Source organism: Kogia breviceps, chromosome 6, assembly GCF_026419965.1.
Source record: "Kogia breviceps isolate mKogBre1 chromosome 6, mKogBre1 haplotype 1, whole genome shotgun sequence".
Taxonomy (NCBI): Eukaryota; Metazoa; Chordata; class Mammalia; order Artiodactyla; family Physeteridae; genus Kogia; species Kogia breviceps.
This window is the reverse complement of record NC_081315.1, coordinates 25,531,170-25,557,747: the sequence shown is the minus strand read 5'-3', so window position 1 is coordinate 25,557,747 and position 26,578 is coordinate 25,531,170. Positions and strand designations below refer to the sequence as shown.

At 44.6% G+C, this 26,578-nt stretch overlaps 2 protein-coding genes across 3 annotated transcripts in view; both read right to left on the bottom strand.

Annotated features, from left to right (window-relative positions):
- LOC136794352 (uncharacterized) overlaps positions 1 to 21,668 on the bottom strand; it is a 22,347-nt gene extending 679 nt beyond the window's left edge. The window contains exons 1-4 of the mRNA XM_067035612.1: positions 21,587 to 21,668; positions 17,395 to 17,521; positions 5,147 to 5,237; positions 2,762 to 3,573 (exon numbers count right to left, since the gene is read on the bottom strand). Of these exons, the coding sequence (XP_066891713.1) occupies positions 3,119 to 3,573; positions 5,147 to 5,237; positions 17,395 to 17,521; positions 21,587 to 21,621 (708 nt within the window). The 5' untranslated portion in view covers positions 21,622 to 21,668 and the 3' untranslated portion in view covers positions 2,762 to 3,118. The remainder of the gene's footprint in view (positions 1 to 2,761; positions 3,574 to 5,146; positions 5,238 to 17,394; positions 17,522 to 21,586) is intronic.
- MMAA (metabolism of cobalamin associated A) overlaps positions 19,612 to 26,578 on the bottom strand; it is a 23,340-nt gene continuing 16,373 nt past the window's right edge. For both annotated transcript variants that reach the window (XM_067035611.1, XM_059067375.2), the window contains exons 5-7: positions 25,477 to 25,562; positions 23,135 to 23,284; positions 19,612 to 22,106 (exon numbers count right to left, since the gene is read on the bottom strand). In XM_067035611.1, the coding sequence (XP_066891712.1) occupies positions 21,819 to 22,106; positions 23,135 to 23,284; positions 25,477 to 25,562 (524 nt within the window). In that variant the 3' untranslated portion in view covers positions 19,612 to 21,818. The remainder of the gene's footprint in view (positions 22,107 to 23,134; positions 23,285 to 25,476; positions 25,563 to 26,578) is intronic.

Here is a 26,578-nt window from a genome sequence, read left to right as displayed (position 1 = left end):
TTTGGTAATTTTCAAAAGCTTATTTCTGGAAGGTTGTAAAGAGCAGCCAGGGTTAAGAATTAAGGTCACTGGAACATCACTGTGAACCTTTTTTAGGATCTTCTGTTCACCTGATGTCCTCTATCCTTCTAATAATTACTCTAAACCTGGTTAATACGCTTGCCTCTCCTTCTCCACACAATTGTTATTCATTGGCAAATCGAAACAGATCTTTTTATTTTTGTCCTTTCTCTGATCAATTCTTTTTTCTTTTAATTAATTTTTATTGGAGTACAGTTGCTTTACAATGTTGGGCAGAAGTTCTCAACCCTCTGTGTTCATTCACGTAACCTGTGGGATTCTTTATAGAAACACATGTCCTGCCGCACCTTGATCGGCAACTCTGTGAGTGGATCCAACATCAGCATTAATAAAAGAATCTCCAGGACTTCTCTGGCAGTCCAGTGGTTAAGACAACGCACTTCCAATGCAGGGGGCGTGGGTTTGATCCCTGGTTGGGGAACTAAGATCCCACATGCCACAGGGCGTGGCCAAAAATTTTTTTTTAAAAAAGGATTCTCCATAGATGGCTGGATCAGCACCCATGGGGCACCTTAAACATGCAGAGGACTTGCCCTCCCTTCACAGACTATAGGTCTGAGGAAAAGCCGTAGAATCAACATATTTCTATGGTTACATGAGGCAGTCTATCTTTGAATGGTTACATGAGGCAGTCTATCTTTGAATGCTGGGAATACGAGCTGAATTTAAACAGTCTTTTATTTTATTTTTGAGACTATATTCTTTTTTTAAAATTAATTAATTTATTCTTGGCCACGTTGGGTCTTAGTTGCTGTGCGCGGTCTTTCTCTAGTTGCAGCGAGAGGGGGCTACTCTTCGTTGCGGTGTGTGGGCTTCTCACTGCGGTGGCTTCTCTTGTTGCAGAGCACGGGCTCTAGGCACGAGGGCTTCAGTAGTTATGGCACGCGGGCTCAGTAGTTGTGGCTCGCGGGCTGCAGAGCGCAGGCTCAGTAGTTGTGGCACACGGGCTTAGCTGCTCCACGGCATGTGGGATCTTCCCGGACCAGGGCTCGAACCCGTGTCCTCTGCATTGGCAGGCAGATTCTCAACCACTGCACCACCAGGTAAGTCCCTAAACAGTCCTTTGAAGTGAGGCTGACACACTACAGGGTATGCTTCTTTGAGAGTAAAATTACTTGCTAATACTTGTTCGTATTTTAAAAGTAGAAGTATCTTTCCTTAGAAGTTTGAAATTTGGAACATAAGCACATTTGCCCTAGAAGGATTAGGCCGATGTTAGCAGAGCTGGCTGCTTTTTCTCAGGGAGTTGGAGGTTCCTTCGGGAAACCCGGATGAGAGGAGAAGGTGGAGATAAAGAGCGAAGGAGGGGAGTGCAGACCAGGCTGCCCAATTCTTTTCAGCGTACCCAGTGTCAGGTGGCAACTGCTTCAATGCTTAAACCTTTAGCCACTCTAGCAAAAATGGTGGTTTAAAAATCTCTGCTAGCAATAAATATTGTTTTGAGGCAAGAAAATAAATAGAACAGATTGTGAACAATTATTTGTAGAAAGCATTTTAAAATTTTCTTCTTAGATGTGTGGCTGTCTATAAGCAATTATGTAATGAATAAACTCTAAAAAATAAATTGGGGTATAAATATACCTTATTATCACATTCCTGTCCTTTATTTTTATTTATTTCTTTTCTTCTCCTCAAATCAATAACAATATCATTTTAACAATTATAACCTCAAGAACCAAGAGTAGTGAAACTTAACAATTTGAGTGAAAATGTCTAATATTGGTTTAGATGAGATTATAGCTTAGTTCATCAGTCTATTAGATGTTGAACAAGTCTGTTAAGAATAAGTTGGACTTCAAATTAGAAAAAAGAAGTAGGACAGACTAACTGAATTTATTATCATAAGTATTTAGTCTAAAAAATAGTTATTATAAAATAGTTATTATAAAATATTGGCTATATTCCCCATGTTGTACGATATATCCTTGTAGCTTATTTTATACCTAATAGCTTGTACCTTTTAATCCCCACCCCTACCTTGCCCCTCCCCCTTCCCTCACCCCACTGGTAACCACTAGTTTGTTTTCTGTAGCTGTGAGTCTGTTTCTGTTTTGCTATATTCACTAGTTTGTTGTATTTTTTAGATATACGTGATATCTTATTCTACATATAAGTGATAATGCAGTATTTGTCTTTCTCCGTCTGACTTATTTCACTTAGCATGATAATATACTCCAAGTCCCTCCATGTTGTTGCAAATGGCAAAATTTCATTCTTTTTTCTGGCTGAGTAGTATTCCATTCTAGATATATACCACATCTTCTTTATCCATTCATCTGTTGATGGACACTTAGGTCTGACAACCCAGTTTTAAATATATGAGTGAAGACTTGAAAAAGCACTTTTAGAAAAGTTACCTAAATGGCCAATAAACAGGAAAAGGGGCTCAGCACCATCAGTCTCCAGGGACAGGCCAGAGTGAGATGCCACCAGGCACCCCCCCCCCCCCGCCGCCGACCGAATGGCTAAAAATTACAGGCTGTGGTGAGATGGCGCTCCTGCTGATGAGTAAAATCTACAATCACTTTGGAAAATTGTTTGCCAGTGTCTACTGAAGCAAAATATGCAAACATCCTATGACCGAGGGCGCCCCTACTGGTATGTACCCAACAGAAACGAGAGGCTCTGCACACCAAAAAGTTGTACGAGAATATTCATCATGATCTAAATGGAAACCTACCATTGTCCGTAGTGGGATGGACAAAGTGCACGTCATACAACAGAGTACTGCACAGCGGAGCAAAATGGCGAGCTACTGACCGCTCAATACAGGTCAGTCTCTCAGGATACGATGTGGAGCCCAAGAGGCCAGACCCCAAAGCACGCACCGCAGCCTTCCATTTATGTATTCGGGTAAGATTGGTGATGAGGCAGAACTAGTCTGTGTCATAGAGATCAGGGCAGTAAGTACCTTCAGGGCTTGGCATGGACTGGAAGGGGCCCAAGGAGCCACCAGGTCAACTGGAGCTATTTCACACCTTGACCTGGGGGGTGGCTCCGCAGATGTGGCCAGTAGTATTGTACAAAGACGGATGCATCAGTTTCTCCCTTCCCACAAGGTTTTCACAACGTGGACTTGAGGCTCCCGTTGAGGTGCGAGGTGGATAGTCCATCCCTTTGAACGTGAGCAGACCTTTGTGAGCGCTCGATCAATAGAGAGAGGAGCACGGAAAGACTGGGCGCATTTCCGCCTGGACGCTCCAGAGGGGAACCCCGCCTCCGTGTGCCGTGACGAAGCCCAAACCATCCCGTGGAGAGGCCGCGTGGAGGGGTTCCGGCCGCGTCTCAGCTGAGGCCCAGCCAGCATCCGCCGAAAGACGTGCGGACGGCTGCTCCAGTGGAGCGCCTCCAAGCCTTCGGCGCATTGCAGCGCCGGCTCCTCACAGACACCGTGGAGCAGGGGCGAGCTGTCCCCGGCCGGCTCCTGACCCGCAGAGCCCACGCACCACGAAGGGGCTTCGTCCACTGCTTCTGGCGGCTGGTGAGGCAGCGCTGGTGACGGGACCGAGCGCACACATAAAGAGTAAGTGAAATGTGCCCTTGGGGTCTGTGCACTTAGCTCTGTGTAGGCTACAGCTCAACTTTTTAAAAAGAACCATCCAGGGCTGGGCTTCCCTGGTGGCGCAGTGGTTGAGAGTCCGCCTGCCGATGCGGGGGACACGGGTTCGTGCCCCGGTCCGGGAAGATCCCACGTGCCGCGGAGCGGCTGGGCCCGTGAGCCATGGCCGCTGAGCCTGCGCGTCCGGAGCCTGTGCTCCGCAACGGGAGAGGCCACAGCAGTGAGAGGCTCGCGTACAGTTAAAAAAAAAAATAAAAAATATAAAAAGAACCATCCAAAACCTCCTGAAGAAGAAAAAGAAGGCAGTCGGGCTTACCCACCAGTTGAAAGGCTAGTTGTAAAACTACAATCAAGAGTGTGAAGTGTGGTGACTTCCCTGGCAGTCCAGTGGTTAGGACTCGGCACTTGCACTGCAAAGGGCTTCCATCCCTGGGCGGAGAACTAAGATCCCGCATGCTGCGCAGTGCAGCCAAAAAAAAAAAAAAAAAAAGGGAGGGGGTGTGATGAAGTGTGGTGTCAGCCCAGGAAGTGACACACTGGACAATTGAACAGGATACAGAACCCAGAAGGATACACACCCATGGATGGGCTTTGATAAATAAGAGAAGTGGCATGATGGGTCCTTGGAGAAAGACACGCAATAAAGGAGGCAGGAAAACCCCAGGACAAAAAATTAGATCCTTTATTACACTCAAAAAGCATCTCCAGGGCTTCCCTGGTGGCGCAGTGGTTGAGGATCCGCCTGCCGATGCAGGGGACACGGGTTCGTGCCCCGGTCCGGGAAGATCCCACATGCCGCGGAGCGGCTGGGCCCGTGAGCCATGGCCGCTGAGCCTGCACGTCTGGAGCCTGTGCTCCGCAACGGGAGAGGCCACAGCGGTGAGAGGCCCGCATACCGCAGAAAAAAAAAAAAAAAAAAAGCATCTCCAAATGGATTAAGAGACAAAATGTCAAAAGCAAAAGTTTAAAACTTTAGAAGAAGATACACGTGAATATCTATGTGACCTCGGGATAGGAAAGAATTTCCTAAACAACACACTCACAAACCTTAACCATATAAGAGAAAAGATTGATACATTTGACTACATTACAATTAAGGACTTTTACACAATAAAATATAACTTAATGAAGGTGAAAGGACAAGCTGCAAACTGGGAGATAATTCTCACTGCACCCAAAACCAACCAAAGACAAGTGTCAGAATTTACAAAGAATTCCTAGGGGTCAGGAAGCAAAAGCAAACAACCCAACAGCAAAATGGGCAAAAGACAGGAGCAGGCGCTTCCAGGAGAGTAGGGGGGCCAACAGACGTGGAGAGAGGCCCTCTGTGCTCACTGTCATTAAGGGACACGTTTCACGGTGAGATGGAATTTTGCACATATTTGACTGACCAAAAAAAATGTGTTGATAATTGCAAATGTCAGAGAAGACGTGCATCAGCAGAACTCTTAACACTTTGCTGTTGGAGCACAGATTGATGCAACCACTTTGCAAAACAGGCATTACCTTGCCAAGTTAAAATTTTGCGTTCCCATGATCCAGATTCCATTCTCAGCTCTCCTCCCAGGAGGGTCCCCTGGGTGTGCGGACAGGAGGCCTGTTTGTCAGAGTGAACGTGGGAGCAGCCCAAAGGCCCGTCAACAGGAGAAGAAAACGGATAATGTATGATGTAATCACACAGTGAAAAATTCTACCACGGAGACATTCACTATCTACAGCTGCTTGCAGAATATAAACAAAGCTCAGGAATGTAATGTTGAATAGGAAAACTCAAGTCCCAGAACTAAAAACAAAATGAACACCAAGTGCAGAATCATGTTTACCTCAGATGGAGGCGGAAGCAGTTGAGGTACTGGCTGTTCCAGTTCTTGGACTGGCGGGTGGTGCAGACTGTTCCTTATATTTTTACTATAATCTTAAAGGAAAAGAGCATCCAGCAGGGACCAGTGCAGAGAGTGTGTGGCGAAGCACAGATTTCGATAAATCCAGCCTGTGCACGTGAGGTCCGGAATCTACTAAAATATTTGTGACAAAGAGAGGGGGAAGGCTGAGGAGGCAGAGTACGGAGGGTTTTTAGGGCCATGAAACTACTCTGTATTATACACATCATCACACATTTGCCCAAACCCCAAAGTGTGCAACACTAAGAGTGACCCTAATAAAAACTATGGACTTCAGGGGACAATGATGCATCAATGCAGGTTCATCATTTGTGACAAATGCACTGCTCTGGCAGGGATGTTGATGGTTGGGGAGACTTGCATGTGTGAGGACAGGGGGTGTATGGGAAATCTCTATACTTCTCCATCTTGTTGTGAACCTAAAATTGCTCTAAAAAATAGTCTAATGAAAAACTTTTTAATGGAGAGGGCTGGGACAATTTACAATAGCCAGGTCATGGAAGCAACCTAAATGCCCATTGACAGACGAATGGATAAAGAAGATGTGGTATATATATATACAATGGAATATTAACTCAGCCATAAAAAGGGACGGAATTGGGTCATTTGTAGAGACGTGGATGGACCTAGAGACTGTCATACAGAGTGAAGTCAGAAAGAGAAAAACAAATAACATATATTATTAACACATATATGTGGAACCTAGAAAATGGTACAGATGAACTGGTTTGCGAGGCAGAAATAGAGACACAGATGTAGAGAACAAACGTATGGACACCAAGGGGGGAAAGTGGGAGATTGGGATTGACATGTATACATGATGGGTATAAAATGGATGACTAATAAGAACCTACTGTATAAAAAATAATTAAATAAAATAAATTTTGTAAAAAAAGAGAGAGGGGGCTGGGGAGAGAATTGAGGAGGAAGAAGAGTTGCTATTAAATATTTTACATTGTTTTTGGTTTGACCAGCCAGCATATCCTCCTCTCTAAATCACAAGTGCTGTCTGTGTTAGAGGACCCAGCTATGTCAGGACCCAGCCCACCCACTCCAGGGAAGGGCACCTGTGAGACACACCCAGCTGGTCCTCAGCACCAGGTGAGGGAGAACATGGACCTGAGTGCCCTGAAGAGCCAGCCCAGAGCACATCCCATGTCACACTGGTCCTCACGGCACCCACACAGCAGTTGTCACCATCCCATGCCTCAGCTGAACAGAAGAGCTGCCTCTGCGCCTGCCCTCACACCAGAGGGAGACAGTTCAAGCTTGGTCACTTCACTCTCAATGAGCCAGAGTCCTGGAGGGACAACTAGCACCTTGGTTTAATTCCCAGAGCGTCCACCTTCCAGTTGTGCAATCAGGGCTTCACTGGAAGTGGGAATGCAGGAGTGAAGGCCTCTGCTCAGCCCACCTCCCCTCTGGCCGTATGGGCCATTGTCACTGGGACATAAGGCCTTGCTGGAATCCCCTGGCATGGTCTGGCTGCAGCTGAAAGATTCTGCCCTGGCTGGAGGCTGCAGGCGACAGGGGCCAAGGCAGCCAGTGCCCAGAGCTGCCCCCTGTACCTGGCTGCACTTCAGCTGCCCCTGATAAGGGGCGAGGTCCATGGGGTGGGTATTAATGGGTAGGTCTTGACCAGGCTTTTGTCTAAACACGGGCTGATTATTCTAATGAGGTATTAATAGGTATTAATTAAAAGAATTTCATGGTTAAGTAAGTTTAGGACAAGTTGGGATAAACACGTTTCTTTGCTGTAGGACTTTAGGGCCTTTAACATTTCAATGTGCATTGCAAATCTTTCCAAGGAGGCAGCATTTCCTAAATTTATTTGACCACAGAACTCCTTTTATGGGGTGGGGAGCATCTCTGGGTACTGCTGTTTTGTGGAACAGTCCAGGAAGTAAAAAGGCTAGAGGTCTCTATAGCTAAGACAATGGCTGGTCTATAAGTCTCTGGAATTTACTAGATCTTGACTAGATCTCCAGCCTAAACGAATGACAGCCTGGCAAGAGGGTGACTCAAGCAGTATTTTTTTTTTAAATTGAGACGTAACATCAAACAGTAAACTTGACATGTGTACATCTATGTTAACTACCACCCAGATGCACCACTGTCTCCAGTCAAAACAGCACACACACACACACACACACACACACGTAACTACTATTTCGATTTTTATCACCAGAGACTAGATATGTCAGGCAGAAACTTATTGATGCCATTCCAAAACAAAACCCAGGGAGAAACCAAGTAATAGAAAGGCCCAAAACAAGCAGAATTCTCTTGAGAAGAAAGATCCCATTGAAGCTTAAGCTTCCATCTCAACAAGGATCTGTCTCCTGCCCATAAGGTGCCAAATTCTGGTATTTGGATAAGCGTGGCGAGCAGCTGACCGAGCGTACGTAATGTGTTATAGTTAATAACTGTTTGTCATTTATAATGATATTAATTCTCAGTCCTTGATCTTGCAATAATTTCTTCATACTTATCAAGTGTAGCATTTGGAAATTTTAGTAACTTGTCAAAAACTGTGGTCTACAGTCTACGTGGTCTACAAGACACTGAAAACAAGGAGCCAGCTGCAACCAAAGCTGGACGGAAATAAATGAAGGGTAAAGTGCAAAGGAACAGGAAAAGGAAATTGATAAAATTAGGGAAGAGGAGCCTAAAGGGAAGGATCATTTTTCTTTCCTTTCCTGAAATTTATTTTTGGTTATGTTTCAGTTTATATGAAAACCGAAACTGCTTATAAAGCGTAAACACTGTGACCCAAATTTTGTTTAATAAAAAGTATATGTGTGTGTATGTATTTATAAGAAAAGGCCTAGTGGGCTCTATACAGAGATGTTAATACTTATAGCTGAGTAGGAGGATTGCATGTGATTTTTATCTTTTACATTCCTTTCTTTATTTTCCAAATGTTTTACAATGAATGTATGTAACTCATAATCAGAGCCAAGATGCTATTTTACGAAAATGAAAACAAATGCAATGCACCCATATATAATCAATCTCCCTAATCTTACAAAGAGTCTCTTTTGAGTTTACATTTATTTTTCTCTTCCAGTTCTCTCTGGAGTCTAGACTATAAAAACAAAAGCAAACAAACAAAAAAAAAAATCAAGAAACTCTATGGTAAAAAGACTGGAGTCAGTTCAATCAAATATCATGCTTCTTAGACTTTCTCTCCCTCTAGTTCTGGGTCCATAATCAAGGGAAAGGAGAAATAAAGCACAAGGTCTTCAGGGGTGTGTGTGTGTGTGTGTGTGTGTGTGTGTGTGTGTGTGTGTGTGTGTGTGTGTGTGTGTGTGTGTGTGTGTGTGTGTGTGTGTGTGTGTGTGTGTGTATGTGTGTGTGTGTGTGTGTGTGTGTGTGTGTGTGTGTGTGTGATAGAGAATAGGGAAATAGAAATAGATCAGGTATATTGTGGACCCCAAAGTGAGGAAACGTGAGTTAATGGATGCTGAAGCCCTGTCTGAATTGATAAAGGAAGTAATCCACAGATTGTGTCTCACACTCTCAAAGAAACAAACAAAAAGACTCACAATCATTGTAACTAAAAAAAATGAGCCATAATAATCGTCGAGGCTTTGGGGATCTCGTAGCGGGTACCTCCTGCGATAAACAGCATATAGCAAGCGATAGCTGATTTCTTCGATTCACTCCAGGTGAGTGTTGGGGGAAGTAGACCCACAAGCTGAACAGGCCCATCCTTCCTCTATTATAAAATCAAGCCATTACCGTACCATTCTGCTTGGACAACACTCTTAGTCTCAGATAGAACCATTATTAGGATAATCAAAAGTCATTTAGAAGAATATCCTAAAAGGTATTTCAAAGTCCTATTCTTGCTCAAGTAACTTGAATCTTGGGAGAGTCTCATGTATAGGATAATAATAATTGGTGACTACAGAAGCAAATATTTAAATGTTCTAGGTACTCTTCTAAGCCCTTTATATACACTTACTCATTTAATCCTCACAACAACAACCCTATGAGGAAGGTACTGTTTTTATCCCCATTTTACAGAGGAGGACAGTGATCCACCAAACGTCCGTCCAACATCACACTGCCTGGAGGAGGGAAAACTGGAGCTGAAACTCAGGCAGTGTGACTGCAGAGGCTGGACTCTTTAGACGATTAAAACTACTTGCTGGGCTTCCCTGGTGGCGCAGTGGTTGGGAGTCCGCCTGCCGATGCAGGGGACCCGGGTTCGTGCCCCGGTCCGGGAAGATCCCACATGCCGCGGGGCGGCTGGGCCCGTGAGCCATGGCCGCTGCGCCTGCGCGTCCGGAGCCTGTGCTCCGCAACGGGAGAGGCCACAACAGTGAGAGGCCCGCGTACCGGAAAAAAAAAAAAAAAAAAAAAAAACTACTTGCTTTACTCTCCTAATCTGTCATCTTCCCCCATCTCTCCCCAATGTCCGCCCTGCGCCCTTTGTCTGGTCCCGCAGTGGCTGACTACTGCCTTCCCCATCAACCCAGTCCAAAAGCATCCCCAACAACTTACATAGTAATAATTTTCATATTCAGAGAAGCTTCTAATCGATGACCTAATCAATGTGCCCTGCAGAAAAGACCAATGACTTTTAGTTTTTGTGTTTTTTTTTAATGAACAACTACTTTGTTTCCCAAGCTGAGGTCCACAGACTTGTTTATGAGGAAAGAGGTATACAGGCCTCCTGTTACACACATCATTTAATACTTTGAAGATTCTGAGATCAAGTTTAAGAATGATACATCAGGGCTTCCCTGGTGGCGCAGCGGTTGAGAGTCCGCCTGCCGATGCGGGGTACATGGGTTCGTGTCCCGGTCCGGGAAGATCCCACGTGCCGCAGAGCGGCTGGGCCCGTGAGCCATGGCCACTGAGCCTGCGCGTCCGGAGCCTGTGCTCCGCAACGGGAGAGGCCACAACAGTGAGAGGACCGCGTACCGCAAAAAAAAAAAAAAAAAAAAAAAAAAAAAAAAAAAAAAAAAAGAATGATACATCAAATATTGTCAATTAAATATTAATATGCAAAACCCTTGCAACCCCTGAAATTTTCCAAGATGAGAAGAGAGATTCTAGGAAGCCTATTACCCATGCATAGTCCCTAACTGGGATTCTAAAAAAATTTCTCTGTTAAAAAGAGATCAGGGCTTCCCTGGTGGCACAGTGGTTGAGAATCCACCTGCCAATGCAGGGGACACGGGTTCGAGCACTGGTCTGGGAAGATCCCACATGCCGCGGAGCAACTAGGCCCATGAGCCACAACTACTGAGCCTGCACGTCTGGAGCCTGTGCTCCGTAACAAGACAGGCCGCGATAGTGAGAGGCCTGCACACCGCGATGAAGAGTGGCCCCCGCTCGCCACAACTAGAGAAAAGCCCTTGCACAGAAACGAAGACCCAACACAGCCAAAAATAAATAAATAAATAAATATATTTTTTTTAAAAAGAGATCAATTTTTTTTTTTAATTTAATTTTGGCTGCGTTGGTCTTCGTTGCTGTGCACAGGCTTTCTCTATTTGCAGTGAGCGGGGGCTACTCTTCATTGCAGTGCACAGGCTTCTCATTGCGGTGGTTTCTCTTGTTGCGGAGCACAGGCTCTAGGTGCGCGGGCTTCGGTAGTTGTGGCATGTGGGCTCAGTAGTTGTGGCGCACAGGCTTAATTGCTCTGTGGCATGTGGGATCTTCCCGGACCAGGGCTCGAACCCGTGTCCCTTGCATTGGCAGGTGGATTCTTAACCACTGCACCACCGGGGAAGTCCTCTTTTATTTTGTATTTTATTTTATTTTTGGTGGTGCTGCGCGGCTTACAGAATCTTAGTTCCCTGACCAGGGATTGTACCTGCGCCCTCAGCAGTGAAAGTGGTGTCCTAACCACTGGACCACCAGGGAATTCCCCCCAAAGAGATTAATCTTAGTGGATTAGAGTTTCTAAATGCTTGAGGACAAGTAATATGTAGATGAACTCCTCACAGCTTTAAACAAGTTGAATCCTACCTGGAGGTTATGGTGGGAGTGGGTGGAAGGCATGAAATAAAGTTGCTAAAATGATTAATGCATGTTTTTTCGGTGAGCTAAGACCAGAAGAGAAATCCTAGGATTTCATTGACAGACCCTTCATTCGCTCTCTGGTCTCCAAGGGGGGTTTATTTGCCTATGTTGTTGGCTTACTCAAATAGGAATCTAAGTTCTACTTCCTTCTTTCTGTTATTGAATCACACCACATGCTGATTTGGGGTCCACAGGTTTAGGGATGCACAGGAATGAATGTGCACAAGACCTGGGAAAAGGCTACCCTAGCCCTGGAATGATCAATGTTAATACTCCACCCCACCTCCTGTGGACACTTAATCTGAACGGTGGCAGATTTATAACGTGCACAGGCATTTACAGGCCTGTTTCTGCATTTCTGGAGTTATGCCTTGAGCTAAGAGACATTCAACCATATTTTGCCTTACAAAATGGTAGGTATCCCAATAAATGCAATTTTAGGGTGCTCCGGAGAATTGGATTAATTCAAGGTATTCATGTCCTTTCATGTGCCATTCTTTGTAAGGACTGTTCAATATGTAGCTATGTCTCTCTGTCCCTGTGGCTGTGTATGAGCTTTGCTCAGAATCTGTTTACTCATCCACTCATTCAATAAATATTTATTGTGCATCTGCTCTGGGCCACTGAACAACACCACTTGTTATTTTGCGCCATATTAGCCTACTTGCTACAAATACAACGATGTATGATATACCGATGGCATTTTTCCTGCCACCCTGATTAGGATTCGTTCCCTAATCAAGAGCTATTTAAGTAGAGAGCTGTGTAAAAAGGCAGCATAAACAGCATACAAGTTTAACTGGGTACACTTCATAAATATTGGGAAGTACGCAAACCACATAGAGTGAACGAACTTTTGTTGTTGTTCTGAGATGCAAATACCCAGTACAATTTTTCAGCAGATTATTCAGGTGAAATTATTTTGAGCTAAAAATTCACATTGCAAACACCATATGATAGGGCATGATGCTAGAAGCTTAATGCACATGATAAACATTTGAATAGAACGAGAGTGAGTTTATAAGGGCACACACTTTTCTATACTCCAGCCCTCCCACACTTTCTGGGGGGTTTCACACATTCTCTCCTCCAGGCGGAATACCCTGGAGCGGCCAGACATTTCACGATCGCTTTACCGTTGCTCGTGGCTAAGTGTTTTAGGATGTCTCTGTAATATCCCCGCTCCCTCTTACAGGAAGCCCGCCTCACAGACTTGTACACTCTAGGTCCTTTGGGATAGTCAAAGCTGGATACCGAGTTCAATGCCAACATATGGTAGAAACTGTGGAACGTAAACCGAAGCAAGGTATCCTGACAAGAGAAACACTAGGAATCTTTTGTGTTCCTTTCATTTTATGCATTTTCATTGTACTGAGGGAAGGCAGAATTGGAAGGTCAAGATTATGTTCTTATCTGAGGTGGAGGGGGAGTGCAGTAAAAGCTTTGCAGAACTTTCCCTCTTTGTGTTAGGCTCAGACAGCAGCTGACGATTATATTAGTTTGCTGGGGCTGCCTTAATAAAGTACCACAAACTCGGTGGCTTAAAACAACAGAAATGTATGTCTCAGGTGTGGCAGCTGAGTGTGAAATCAAGGTGTCAGCAGGACTCGGGCTCCCCCTGCTTCCGGGACACACCGGAGGACCCTTCCTCACCTCTTCTAGCTTCTGGTGGCTTCCCGGGGATCTCTGGCATCCTTTGGCTCGCAGCTGCGTCACTCCAGTCTCTGCCTTTCTCGTCACACAGCATTCGCCCTGTGTGTCTTTGCGTGACTGTCTCCACGTGACCGTCTTCCTATGAGGACACCAGCCACATTGGATTGGGGCCCATCCACCTCCAACGTGACCTCCTCTTGGCTAATCACGCCTGCAACAATCTGATTTCCAAATAAGATCACATTCTGAGATGCTGGGGGTTAGGACTTCCAAATACCTTTTTAGGAGGACACGATTCAAATCATAACAACAATGAGGGTGTATGATAGATACCACAGGGGCAATAAAATGTTCTGAGAGTCACTGAGTAAAATGGTGTCTGTGTCCTCTATTATGCCAAGGGCCCCAAGTGACTGGAGCTAGTGGGAAGAAAATTTCTGGAACCCGCAACAGCACTGGTCTTAAGAAGAGGTGGTGTGACTTCTTAGATTTTTACCCTAAATAAAGATGTAGTATTGCAGCAGATCGTTAGTAAATAATGACATTTCTAGAATTAAAAAGATTGATAAAATTCTAAGGAAGAGCAGGAATAATTTAAAAGATTATGGTCAATAGGCCATATCTTCTTCTTAATCGCTTGTTTCTAATCCATGTAATAGATCACTGAGGAAAGAGTTAGTAAGAGGTAGGTTTGAGTCTTGAGTCATACTGACTGATTCAGCAAATCACCTCACCCCTCTGAAACTCCTTTATCCACCTAGTAATTTGTTCTATAGTGGAAGTATACCTCATTGCCTACCCCACCCACAAGCACCAAGAAACAGTGCCTTACAAACTGTCCTTGCTGAGTAAGAAGGAACCATATTTATACTGTATTCCACCCTCTGAAACACAGATTGAGGTGGGCAACTGATTCTGGGAAACCCACCCAGAGACTTCCTTCAGTGACTTCTACTGCCTCCAAAAGATGAACAGGCCAATCATAATTCTGTCAAGAATTTGAAATTGGGACACAAGAAACTAGGAAGTGCTAAAGGAAGAACTAGAGCTGTAAAATGATGAGATAAAACTGGAGCTAGAAAGGCCCTTGATGGTCTTCACGGAAAACAATCACAAAGTCTAGAATGGTGCAGAGAAAAGAGAAAAGCAGAACTGTTATGACTGAAAGTTCCTAGTTCATATGTGAGAGTTGCCTCCATTCTTTTTCTCTTTGGTTTTCTGCAGTTTGAATATGATACGGCAACGTGTGGGTTTTTCTTTTTGTTTTTGGCATTTCTCCTCTTTGGTGTTGTCTAAGCTTCCCAGATCTGTGGTTTGGCTTTTGTCATTAATTTTGGATAGTCCTCAGGCATTGTTACTTGAAATAATTCTTCTCTCTCTTCTTCCAGTATTCTGATGACTTGTATGTTTCATCTTTTGAAATTGTTCCACAGTCCTTGGATGTTCTGTTTTATTTCTTCATTCTTTTTTTTATCTTGAATTTCAGTTCGTGAAGTGTCTAATGGCCTATTGCCAAGCTCACTGATCCTTTTTCTTGGCTGTGTCAGATCTACAGATGAGGCCATTGAATACACTCTTCATGTCTGTTACAGTGTCTTGATTTCTAGCAAAACTCATTGCTAGATTCTTTCAGAATTTCCATCTCTCCACTTGACATTACCCATCTGTTCTTGCCTGTCATCTATTTTTTCCTTTAGGGCCTTTAATATATTAATCATAGTTATTTTAAATTCCTTGTTTGATCATTCCAACATCTGCGCATCTCTGACTCTGGTTCTGATGATTAAGACTGTGTTATTTCCGGACTTCCCTGGTGGTCCAGTGGGTAAGACTCTGTGCTCCCAATGCAGGCAGGCAGATCTCGACTGTGACTCTCTGGGTGCACGTGTCTGTCCAGATTTTGGGGTGGTGGTTTCTCTATGGGTCCAAGAAAAGTCATTGACTCTCCATTTGACTGGCTTTTTCTAAGACGGAAGGATGGGAGTAGAGATTCCCAAAGTTCTTTACATGTCAGAGTTTAAAATCAGAGTCCTTATTGTCTCCATTCTTTTTTTTTTTTTTTTTTTTTTTGCGGTATGCGGGCCTCTCACTGTTGTGGCCTCTCCCGTTGCGGAGCACAGGCTCCGGACACGCAGGCCTAGCGGCCATGGCTCACGGGCTTAGTTGCTCCGCGGCATGTGGGATCTTCCCGGACCAGGGCACGAACCCGTGTCTCCTGCATCGGCAGGCGGATTCTCAACCACTGCGCCACCAGGGAAGCCCTGTCTCCATTCTTGAAGGCTGAAGTTTGACTCCTGCCTTTGGATTTTCAGGAGACCTCCACATTTAAAGTAAGTCTATCTTCTCTTGAGTTTGTCAACCGTGCAATCAAAAGACCTCTGTCACAGCCCCTCCTCCTCCTCTTACCCCCTCTCTCTTCCCCTCTTCCTCCGCCTCCTCCTTCTTCTTTTTCTGTATAAAGGGGGTGGTTAGGTTAAAATAACTCTAAAATATCCTATTAATCAGCTAGACATAAAAGGGAAATAACACCTAAACAATACCATACTTTGTTTAACCATTCCTGTTTAGCCTACTGATCTTTTCCTGTTTTCAGATGCATCTTCACTATAAGGAAGGGTAAAAATAACCTAGGGGAAATATTTGGAAAACTGGATTAGGGAAAGCTATTTTCAATAAATAAGAGAGTGTTAGAGTACTCACATAAGTTTGAAGATAAGTGACAGCTGGCTATATGAACTTCACTTGTGTGTTCTGGTGGTATATTAATAATTAAGTAATTAAACCTTTTCATGAAGATCACACTTTACAATAATACATCAATAACACTCATTTATTTATATCTCACTTTACTCCAAAACAGATTAAAGCATGTTTAGTAGACATTTGTTTTGTCTGCCTGGCATTCTACTTTATTCTGCAACTAACAACTCACTTATCTTGGAGAATGGGCCTTCCCCTAACTCCAGATGTTTCCAGCCAGTCATAACACCCTAACACCCCACCCCACTGGCCACGGAGACAGACCTATGACTTGTCAGGCAGGCCAGCCTGAGTGTTTCCCCAAGACTCTCAGAACTGGATCTCTGCAGACAGGGGAAGTCCTTCCCCTGGACCTGAGTGCTGCTGGTTGCTAGTTCTGCAGCTTACGTGGAGAATGACGTCAGCGCACAGGGAGGAAGAGATGGAGAATCCTAGCTTCATTTGCAGCCCTGAAGCTTGCTGCACCCCTATGCGCCTCCCTGAATGATTAGACGAGCCAATAAATTCCTCTTTTTGCCCAAGCTAGTAGGTTTCTGTCATTTCTGGACAAGAGTCCTGGCTAATACAGAGCTGACGTTAAGTGTTGTTTTGTAATGTCTAAAATATCATCTTCAACCATAAGCAGAAAAGTCTACTGGAAAAGAAATACCTTGAGGCACCATTCTCCAAAAGAGCAAAATCTAAGATATATCAGGGTTACAGAGAAGAAAGGCCTTAAAGATAACATACGGAGCAGGATCTTACCATCTGAATTATGTACAAATCCCTTACCCATTCTATACCACAGAGGCATCCATAAGTAAGATAATACCTGAACTATCTTATGGAAAGTATGAAATGAGGTTCATAAAGCACTCTGAGCAACTGGAAATTAGTACTTTAAAAAATCTAATGTATGGGCTTCCCTGGTGGCACAGTGGTTGGGAGTCTGCCTACCAATGCAGGGGACACGGGCTCGTGCCCCGGTCTGGGAGGATCCCACATGCCGCGGAGCAACTGGGCCCGTGAGTCACAACTACTGAGCCTACGCGTCTGGAGCCCGTGCTCCGCAACAAGAGAGGCCGTGACGGTGAGAGGCCCACGCACCGCGATGAAGAGTGGCCCCCGCTTGCTGCTGCTAGAGAAAGCCCTCACACAGAAACGAAGACCCAACACAGCAAAAAAAAATTAAAAATAAAATTAATTAATTAATAAACTCCTACCCCCAACATCTTAAAAAAAAATAAAATCTCAGATATATAATGTATCACATTTAGGCTCAGTGAATTTAGACAAATTTCTTAATATTTCTATTGCTCAATTCCTTTTCCTGTAAAATGGGAGTCATAATACCTTTAAGGGGCTGTTGATAGAACATTAGCAATCATATATATGTGAAGCTGGGAGATCACGACTCACCTGAAGATGATACTGCCAGACAAGGAGAGACTGCCAGCTACCCAGGCATCTTTGCAGGGGTGGACAGACATTTTGAAAAGGGCGCTTGTGTGGGGCAAGTTTTCTGCAGAGGTTGTGGGCTTGTATGCTGGGGGAAGAGACAGGAGAGCTGAGCTCAATGAGAGGTGCTGTGGGAGTTGGTCCCGACCCCAGCCCTGTGGACCAGCCCCTGTGAGAGGAGAGGCAGGGATCCTGTGCTCTGTGAACACAGCACCATTTCAGCAACTTAGGAGTTTCACAGTTTGGGACCGCCTAAGCAGGGCAGTGTTCTCCTACAGGAAGAGCAGCAGCTAAAACAGTGGAGCCCAACAGAAGCCTGCGGGGAGTAAGCTGCACCCGAGAGTCAAGCTTGTTGGTGAATCAGTGAGGAATCCCTAGAACTTCCAAAAGTACTTGAGGGGTCTGTGGTCCTGCCTCATGTGATGGAATCCTGAGTCAGCAAAATTTGGGTGTAAAAGTGACTTGATTCATAAGAAGAGAGTGTTGATCCTTGAATGGTTAGGTTCTATATGTAACAAGATTTGCCACCAATATGGGCCCAATAAATGGCTTTAAGATATCATCCTAAGACATCCCTTTGTAGAAGAATTCTAACCACACCTCAAATTGGCCAGCTGGACGGTACAGAGCTTTGAGGACGAGGTTGCATGATTGCCTCTGTGTTGGTCAAAAGCAACATTAACTGATTAAGCATTTAGACTTGCTGAGAGTACAATAGTTTACCTCCTTAGATGTGCCCTCACCTCGTCTGTCAAGAAGCTGAGGGGGCTCAGCAAAATTATCTGCCCCCAGGGTACCTCTATGCATCAATTTTCCAGTAAATATTAATGTCCTTTGACTCACAATAGCATCATCTACATTTTACATGACCAAGTTGAATTTCTGGAATCAAAAAAAAAGCATCCGATGTTGTATAACAGCTTTTGTGCCATTCTAATATTCTGTTATCAAACATACCACTAACGACCAGAAAGTGTACTTACATAAACCTCATGGGGCAGGAATTACAAATTCATGTTGCGTGGGTTTTAAAAGTTCATAAATGTAGTAACCAAAATACTACAATGAAGGAAAGAAAACCAAATAGTCTAGAGTCTCATTCTGAAGGTTCTTTCTCAAGGAAAATTTCGACCTGCTCATCATTTTCCAAGTCTTCCCTGAATAACGATGCTGACATTTAGCGAGTTTTCTAACACACTACATGAGTCACAGTGGCACCCCAAGATGTACCCCTCAGGTGAGGAGAACTGGACTCTGTGAGGAGTGTCATAACGTTTGCCTTAGGAAGCAGTTGTGCTTGTGAAGCCCCACGTGGCTTGCTCCGGGAGCAGCGGAGCTCCACCATCTGCATGGATGTATGGACCCCAGGAGTTGCTTCTCTTCTCGAAGCCCTTGCAGTTTACCAGTTCTTGGCAGTAGCAACGTGACTTCTATGATGGCAATCTACGGGATGAGTGCGGTGTTAGAATTGTTGTCACTGATTCTTCCTGTTTGGGGTTTTTTCCTGCATTAAAGACTGAATTACATAAACACTGAGGATCACACGTACGTTGTTCATGAGCTTTTGTCTTCAGTGTATCCTGGGTAACAGCCACAAGAGCTTCGGGAAAGAGGTGAACAACCACCTAGTGATTGTGAAGAGACAACTCCCTGCTAGGTTGCACTGTGATAGCTACTGTTAACTGCGGCTGCACCTGTACAAGAAAGTGCAGTCGTTTCACTGAAATTTGGTATTGTTTTAACAAAATGTCTGTCAATTTTGGAGCTCAGTTTGGAACACAGCACATTTTTACCCACCTACGGAAATTAATGGTAATTATGCTTTTGACAAAAGCGAAGTCAGGTTTATTTTCAGAAAAGAATTATCCTTTTAAGATAGAGGAAGATGAACTCATTTAATCCTTACAACAACTCTAAGAGGTAGCAACTCTCCATTGTTAAATATTTATTTAGCACTTCCTATGTCCAGGTACTCTATATATATTAACTAACCTAGTCATTTCAAGAACTCGGGGTGAACACCACTGTCAACCCCTTTAATAATAAGGAAACTGAGGCACAGGGAAATTAAGTAGCCTGGCCAAACTAAAATTAAATGACGAGAATCTGTTTTGTAAAACAAAGAGTGCCTACTGTAACATTTCTAACAACACCTACCAATTACTGAATGCCAAGCAATTTAAATACAGTATCTCATTTAATTATTTCAACAACTCTGTAAAGCAGCTATTCTTACCCTAATTTTACAGATGAGGAAACTGGTGCATACAGAGGAGGAATAACCTGCCCCCCAACCATATGGCTGGTTAGTGGCAAAGCTGAGATTTGACTCTGCGGGTATCTAAACCTGTGCTTTTGACCAGGTCAGGGGTCCAGCACGGTAGAATTACAGGTGGGAAGGAGCGATGGCATTTTTGAGCTTAATAAAAGGGAGCATTAATTTCTTTTAAGGCCACAAACATTTTACTATATTATACAGCTTCCAGCATAGCAAATAACAGAAATAAAGGTAAATAATACCTCGGAAATTGGTCTTTATATCATAGCCAATGGTACAACAACAACATAAGAAACACAAGGGAGGTTTTCTAATGCTTTTTATGACTATATTTATAACACTTAAAAGCAGTTCAAACTGAGATGCAATGCATAGAAAAATTTAGGGCTAACGCAATGCATAGAAAAATTTAGGGCTAACAAATGCCACCCTTTCTCTGCCTTGTTTGTAATACAGTGTGCGTGTGCCCCACTGCGGCTTCCACTGAACCACAAATGACAGGTCTGTCATTCCCTGTAACGGCTTACTAAGGGAAATTATGGAATTCCTTCTCTGATTCTAAAAACAGTTCTTCATCTGATAGGGTGGCTTAATAGTGGTCCTTTTTGAAATTAGATGAATTGACTGGCTGAGCTTTCCAAGTTGCTCCTAATCCTCAAATATGACGTAGGTATGCCAATAACACAAACCTTTAAAAAAAAATGTAAAGGAATGTTTGCTAAAATAATAATCAAGAAATTCAATTAGATAGGAGGGTAAGTCACAGTGAAAGCTGACATACTGTGTCAAATATTCTCAGAATAGAATATGTTTGAAAGTTCTAGAATGACATTTTGTGCAATGGAGAAACTTTATGGTTAGAAATAATTTCATTCAAATGTACACAGTTATAACTACCATCAAAGAGTGTGAAGCATAGTCAAAGAATTAACTAGAATGGGTGCTTTACAGACTATCATAAAATATCACGAGAGCATGATGGTAGTAATAAGATCACGGGAGAAAACTGAACCTTTTCTAAGGTCTGTGCAGCTTCACATACTCATAACTTTAACATAGTAATAATAATGGCAAGAGGATTCTGAGTATTTCCCATGTACCATCATGAGTGCAAAACGATTTTCCTGAGTTATCTCATTTATCCTCATCAACCCTATAAAGTTAATATGTCAATTCCATTTTACCAGGGAGGAAACTCAAACCGAGAAAGGTAGGTTATTTGTCCAAACTCACACAGCCGATAAGTTAACTGATCTGGGTTTAAAGTTTAAACCCACCAGTCCCAACGCCAGAACCCAAGCCCTTAATCACTGTGCCATGCTTCCTCCGGAGGACAAAACTTGTTCCTCGCCATCAAGAAAAAAGTAGATTTTTAAGATGCTAAGGTGAAGTCAAATGGCCAAGAAGGAAGAGAAGCAAAAACCTTTGATTACAACCCACATTATTTGTGGCCGATTTCCCCAGTTCCCTTTGGGCTCTCCTACCTACCACGGGGAGTCCGCAAGTCTAGATGACAGACTGTAAAACCGTGTTCACATCCCTACACATCCCAACTGTTTTGTTACTTGTGTACATGGCCATTTCAGAAATTCCCAGGTAGGCTGGCATACGAAATGTCGATCACGATTTTCAGCTCTTAGAAACCCACTGTGTATTACTCTAGCCTCAAATAAGACTTCAAAAACGTGGTCACTCTTGCTTACATTTTCTCTGGAAACGCAGAGAATAGAGAATCAAAGAAAGCGTTTTAAGGTACATGATCTTTTCCTGTCCTCCTCAGCTTTCTCTGCTCGTGACTGATGAGAAGACGCCATCCTACAGGCCACCATGTATAAGAACAGAAAGAAATGGAGCTGAGTAACGTACAGCAGTTACCTTACAAATGCTGCTGACTGCCTGACCTTTGCCATCCGTAGCTAACGCTCTTCCACTTTCCAAGCGCAGCTCACAGATAAGGAGGCCGAGGGAACCACAGGAGAATTACTGAAAATATAAGCACGCAAGTGACTTTTAATATTAAAATACTTTATGAAAAGGAAGTGCACCCTATCCAATAACTTTATATATATGAAAAGATACATAAAGTTATTGGACAGGAGGTACTTCATTAGACTCTGCTTTTAAAAGCTTTCAACAACAGGTCTGCGGCTAGTCCTGGGGACAGGGCCCCACTGAGAACCCTTTTTTCCAGAAGAGGAATCTGCTCCCGGACTGCGGGGTGGGTCCTGAAATGTTCTACCACGTTTTCCTGAATGAGGTTCCACATCCAAACTTTCTGCTGCTTCTGTCGCTTGGCAGTCAGCTCCCCACTGGCAAGCGTCACGTCCTGGAATTCTTTCATTGCATCCCACATCTCAGCGATCCCCTCTCCACTTCTGGCAGAAATACGAATTACCTGTTGAAAAGGGAAGAACCAGAACTATTCTACTTAAAACGATAGAAAACACTGTCATGGGGACGCTGGCATTTGCCAATTAAGTCTTACAGTCTATGGCAACAGGTAGGCGACAAAAATGAGACATTTTATCGTCGTGTCAAAGTAGACACACTGAGAAATATATTAAGGTTAACTTACTAAGGTTACTAAGTGCGAAGCAGAAATAAGACACTGATTCAAGGTTGTATTTTTTAGCTCAGAGGTTTATTTTGACTGGGGATTGCTCGAATGGTCTTCAGAGACCACAGGGATGAACTGGGAAATGGTCACTAGGATGAGAAGGGCAACGCTACGTAGGTTTCCCTGAGGCCTGAGAGCCAGAAAATGAAACCGAGCTGAGAGAATAGCCCCGTTCCCTCCGTCAAACTGCCTGGTTCAGCAGGTGCCACGAGCACGGGTATCTGCATGGACAAGACAGCTCCAGACACAGCACAGACGACGTGCCGGGAGCCGACAGCAAGACGTGTCATCGTTGTTCTCGTTATAGTGATTATAGGTTACTCTTTAATAACACAGGGCCCTGCTACAGATAAAGCGTCCGCATCGGTATTACTGCATCTCTTAATACAGGGGTTTTTTTTCCTTATCGAAAACATCACCCGACAAGCATTATGGGAAGGAAAGTTACCACATCAAAAGCCTGTTCTCTCCTACTCAAACTCTAACCTAGATAATCAAGTCATTAATTGCGCCATAATCTTCAGGATGGTTCCTTGCAGAATGGATTTGTCATCACATCCAAATGGCTCGAGCCAAGCATTAAGCAATCTAATTTATCGCCTCACATCTAGTTTTTGGCATCTAGTGGTTGAAGGATTATACTCAAAATCATAACTACACACTCTGTGGCTTTGCCATAATTTTTAAAATTATAATCTCACCCACAAGCAAAGACTGATTATATGTCTAGCTTGGGACTCACACCCTCTCTTCTAACGGGCACAGTCCACTCAGGGTGAAAACTGCAGAACAGAATGCAAGCTGACCTTTGGTCTCCAGACTCCTGAACGCCTGCGGAGTAATTTCAGCGCGCTCACATACTCTGCTTGCATCCTTCGAGCTGGCACGACCAAGTCTCCATCAGATTTGGTTATAGCCACCAGATCTGCCATCTCAATTATACCTCTTTTAATACCCTGGTGAGAAAAAGAAAAGAAAGTGATTCATCTGAAACATTTCATGCCATCAAAAATGGGATACCAGTTACTGCTAAGGTTTTGCGTGTCATACACTCTAACTTTTTCTCTGCACCGTCCCAAGGCCTGAGTCCTAGGAATCACAATTATTGACAGAAATTACTCAAAAGCACTGACTCCTGGGATCATGGAAGTCATCTGTAATATCTCTTTCAAATGTGGAGACTAACACGCTGAAATACATTCAGAATTAGAGTAAATATATCATCCAGACACAATATGATTGAGTGGCAGGAGAAAGTTCACACTGCCTCAAGACAGATTCCACTCCTTGGGAGCTAACAGCTGCAGGATGCATAACGATCCATCATTCAGGTGCTTAAAAAAGAAAACACCCATGTCACTAACATGTTCGTTTCCAGAAACAGAGTCTTTGAAGTTTTCCTTAAATGTCTGTAGCATTTTTTTTGGATTTGCATTTGAGGAAAAAATAACCTGATGGCTAAAAATGCCTCAATCTCTTGACTTAAATTATGTTGCGTGAAAACACTAGAAAAATCCTAAGGTCAAACCTTATTTGGAAAATGAAGATTTTGCTATCTAAGATTAAAATTTCTTTTCAAATATTTTAAAACGTAACTTTCAATGGTTAAATTCTAATAGTTAATGTTTCTAAACTGCAGCATCCAGAGTCTGGTGTCACTGTTTTTCAGAATTTTTCAACTGAAGGGGAGGTGTTGTATAATATAGAATTTGGGGACTTCCCTGGTGGCGCAGCGGTTAAGAGTCCGCCTGCCAGTGCAGGGGTCACGGGTTCGAGCCCCGGTCCGGGAAGATCCCACATGCCACGGAGCAACTAAGCCCGTGCACCACAACTACTGAGCCTGCCCCCTAGAGCCTGTGTGCCACAACTACTGAAGCCTAGAGCCTGTGCTCAGCAACAAGAGAAACCACCGTAATGAGAAGCCCGCGCACCATAATGAAGAGTAGCCCCCGCTTGTCGCAACTAGAGAAAGCCCGTGTGCAGCAACGAAGACCCAACACAGCCAAAAATGAATAAATATATAAATAAAAATTTAAAAAAAAAAAAAGAATTTGTCTGGTCTTTGTCCAAGGTTCCTGGGAGGAAACTGCTAAATCCTTGGAGTTTCCTGAGTGATAGGAATGACTTTGTTGTTCGCCACGGGTGCCTGGGACCATACCTGAGTTTATGCGAGATCATTCAGAATGGGGGCCGACCACACCGGAAGAACCAACCATGTGATTGGAGGGCTGGGACTCTGAGCCATGCGCTAGCAGCCTGACCTCCTCTGGGGAGGGCGGGGGCTGGAGACTGAGTTCAATCGTGTGCACAGTGATTCGGTCAATCACGCCTACATAATAAAACCCCAACAAAAGCCGCAGACACTGACGCTCAGGAGAACTCCTTGGCTGGTGATACACATGCATGTGCCAAGAGGGAAATGTGTCCCGAGGACACAGAAGTCTCGAGTTTGGGACCCTTCCAGACCTCTCTCTCTGTGTCTCTCCATTTGGCTGGTCCCGATTTGCATCCTTCATAATAAAACTCTAACTGGTACCGCAGCGCCTTCCTGAGTTCTGTGAGTCATCCTAGTGAGCTGTCCAACCTGAGGGGTAAGTGGGAACCCGCACGTCTGCAGCCAGTCAGAGGCATGGGTGGCTTGGGCAGCCCCGGGCCTGCTGCCTGTGTCTGGAGTGAAAGCAGTCTTGGGAGGATGGTGCCCTCCCCCTGCGAAGGCTGTGCTAACTCCAGGGAGTTAATGCCAGACTGCACTGCAGGGGGAAGGGAAGAACCCTTTCTACAATATATAAACGACGACGGCGGGATCCCCGTTAAGAGCGAAGGAATATCTCATGAGGACCTTTTCAACCAGCAGGAGCACAGACACCCATGTAACAGTGGTCTCTTGGCTGGAGCTATCCCCCATGTTACAGGTGGAAAGACTAAGTTCTGTCATTAGCTCAAGATCATAAGTTCTACTACTATAAGTTGGGGGAAAAAAAATAGAGAGTTTGCCTTTGACGCGGGTATTTTAGCCAACGTGAATGATGTTTCTTTCCCTACGCTAATATCAACTTAATTTACAAAAAAAACCCTAACACTGGGAATTGGTACTTTCAGAGAATGTACACTTTGTGTTTTGGGGGGGTGAAAAAGTCAAAATAATTACCTGCAATTCATCTCCTCCCGCCGGTGGCAGTAGTAGAACAAACATGTCAACCATGTCAGCAACAGCGAACTCCGACTGCCCCACACCTGCAACGTTAAATCACAGGAATTTGACCCTCTGGAGCCCCTGACCGCCACTTCCCCCCAGCTCGTCTGCTAACACTCACCGTCACACACTCGACCTGCTCCCACTTTGACCACCACCTCCGAACAACGCATTAAATGCCACGGCCTCACCTGGTGAGCAAAGCTCTCCCGCCTCGCTCCCAGCAGCTCGGTGCCCGGTCCCTGACCCAGTGGAGGACGCGAAGGCCCGCGCTCTCTCCTGGCTCTCGCTGCTTTCTCGGCTTCCCTGCCGTGGGTGGGCAGCTTGATTCTAACCTTACAGCACCTCTGGCAGCTTCCTTGCCTTCTCATCCTTCTATCACCCTGCAAAGCCCACCCATGGATCAGTCCTACTGTCCGTGTCTCTCCTCCACTAAGTGTCCTGGAGAAATCCCTCAGCTGTGTGGACAGGCGCCACCAGAGCTGGCCATGGGCTCCAACACCGGCTACATCTTCCGCTTGGTACAGGAAAAGCGATGCCCGTGAACGCCCTCGGGCAGCCTCCTTCCTGTTTCCCACAGTGGCGACCACAGACGCTCACTGTCCCATAATCTCCCCGCATGACCGTGACTGATGACCGCAGCACGTGCTTCACAGCCAACCAGAGGCAAGGATGTCCTCAGCCTCCCCCCGCAACCCCACAGAGAAGCAGAAACAACACACACTCCGCCTCGCTGCCTCCTCGCGGGGCCCAGTGTCAGAAGCATCAACTGAAGACTGGCCTCTCCTTCCTTCCCACCTCCCCTGGGCCCTGGCTCTGCTTTGTCTCCAACCTCCCCCTGTCTACAGGCTCCCGTCCCTCAAACATCCCATGAGTTGGGCTCAAGTCTTTCTCATCTGAAAACCAAACACAACCAGAAAAAGAAGAAGACAAAAACTCGCAACCTCCTGCCATCATCACCGCGCTTCTCACTCTCTCTTGACAGCTAAACGTCTGGAAAGGGCAATTTCTGCCCACTGTCCTCAGGCGACAACTTCACATTAACCGTGATCCACTT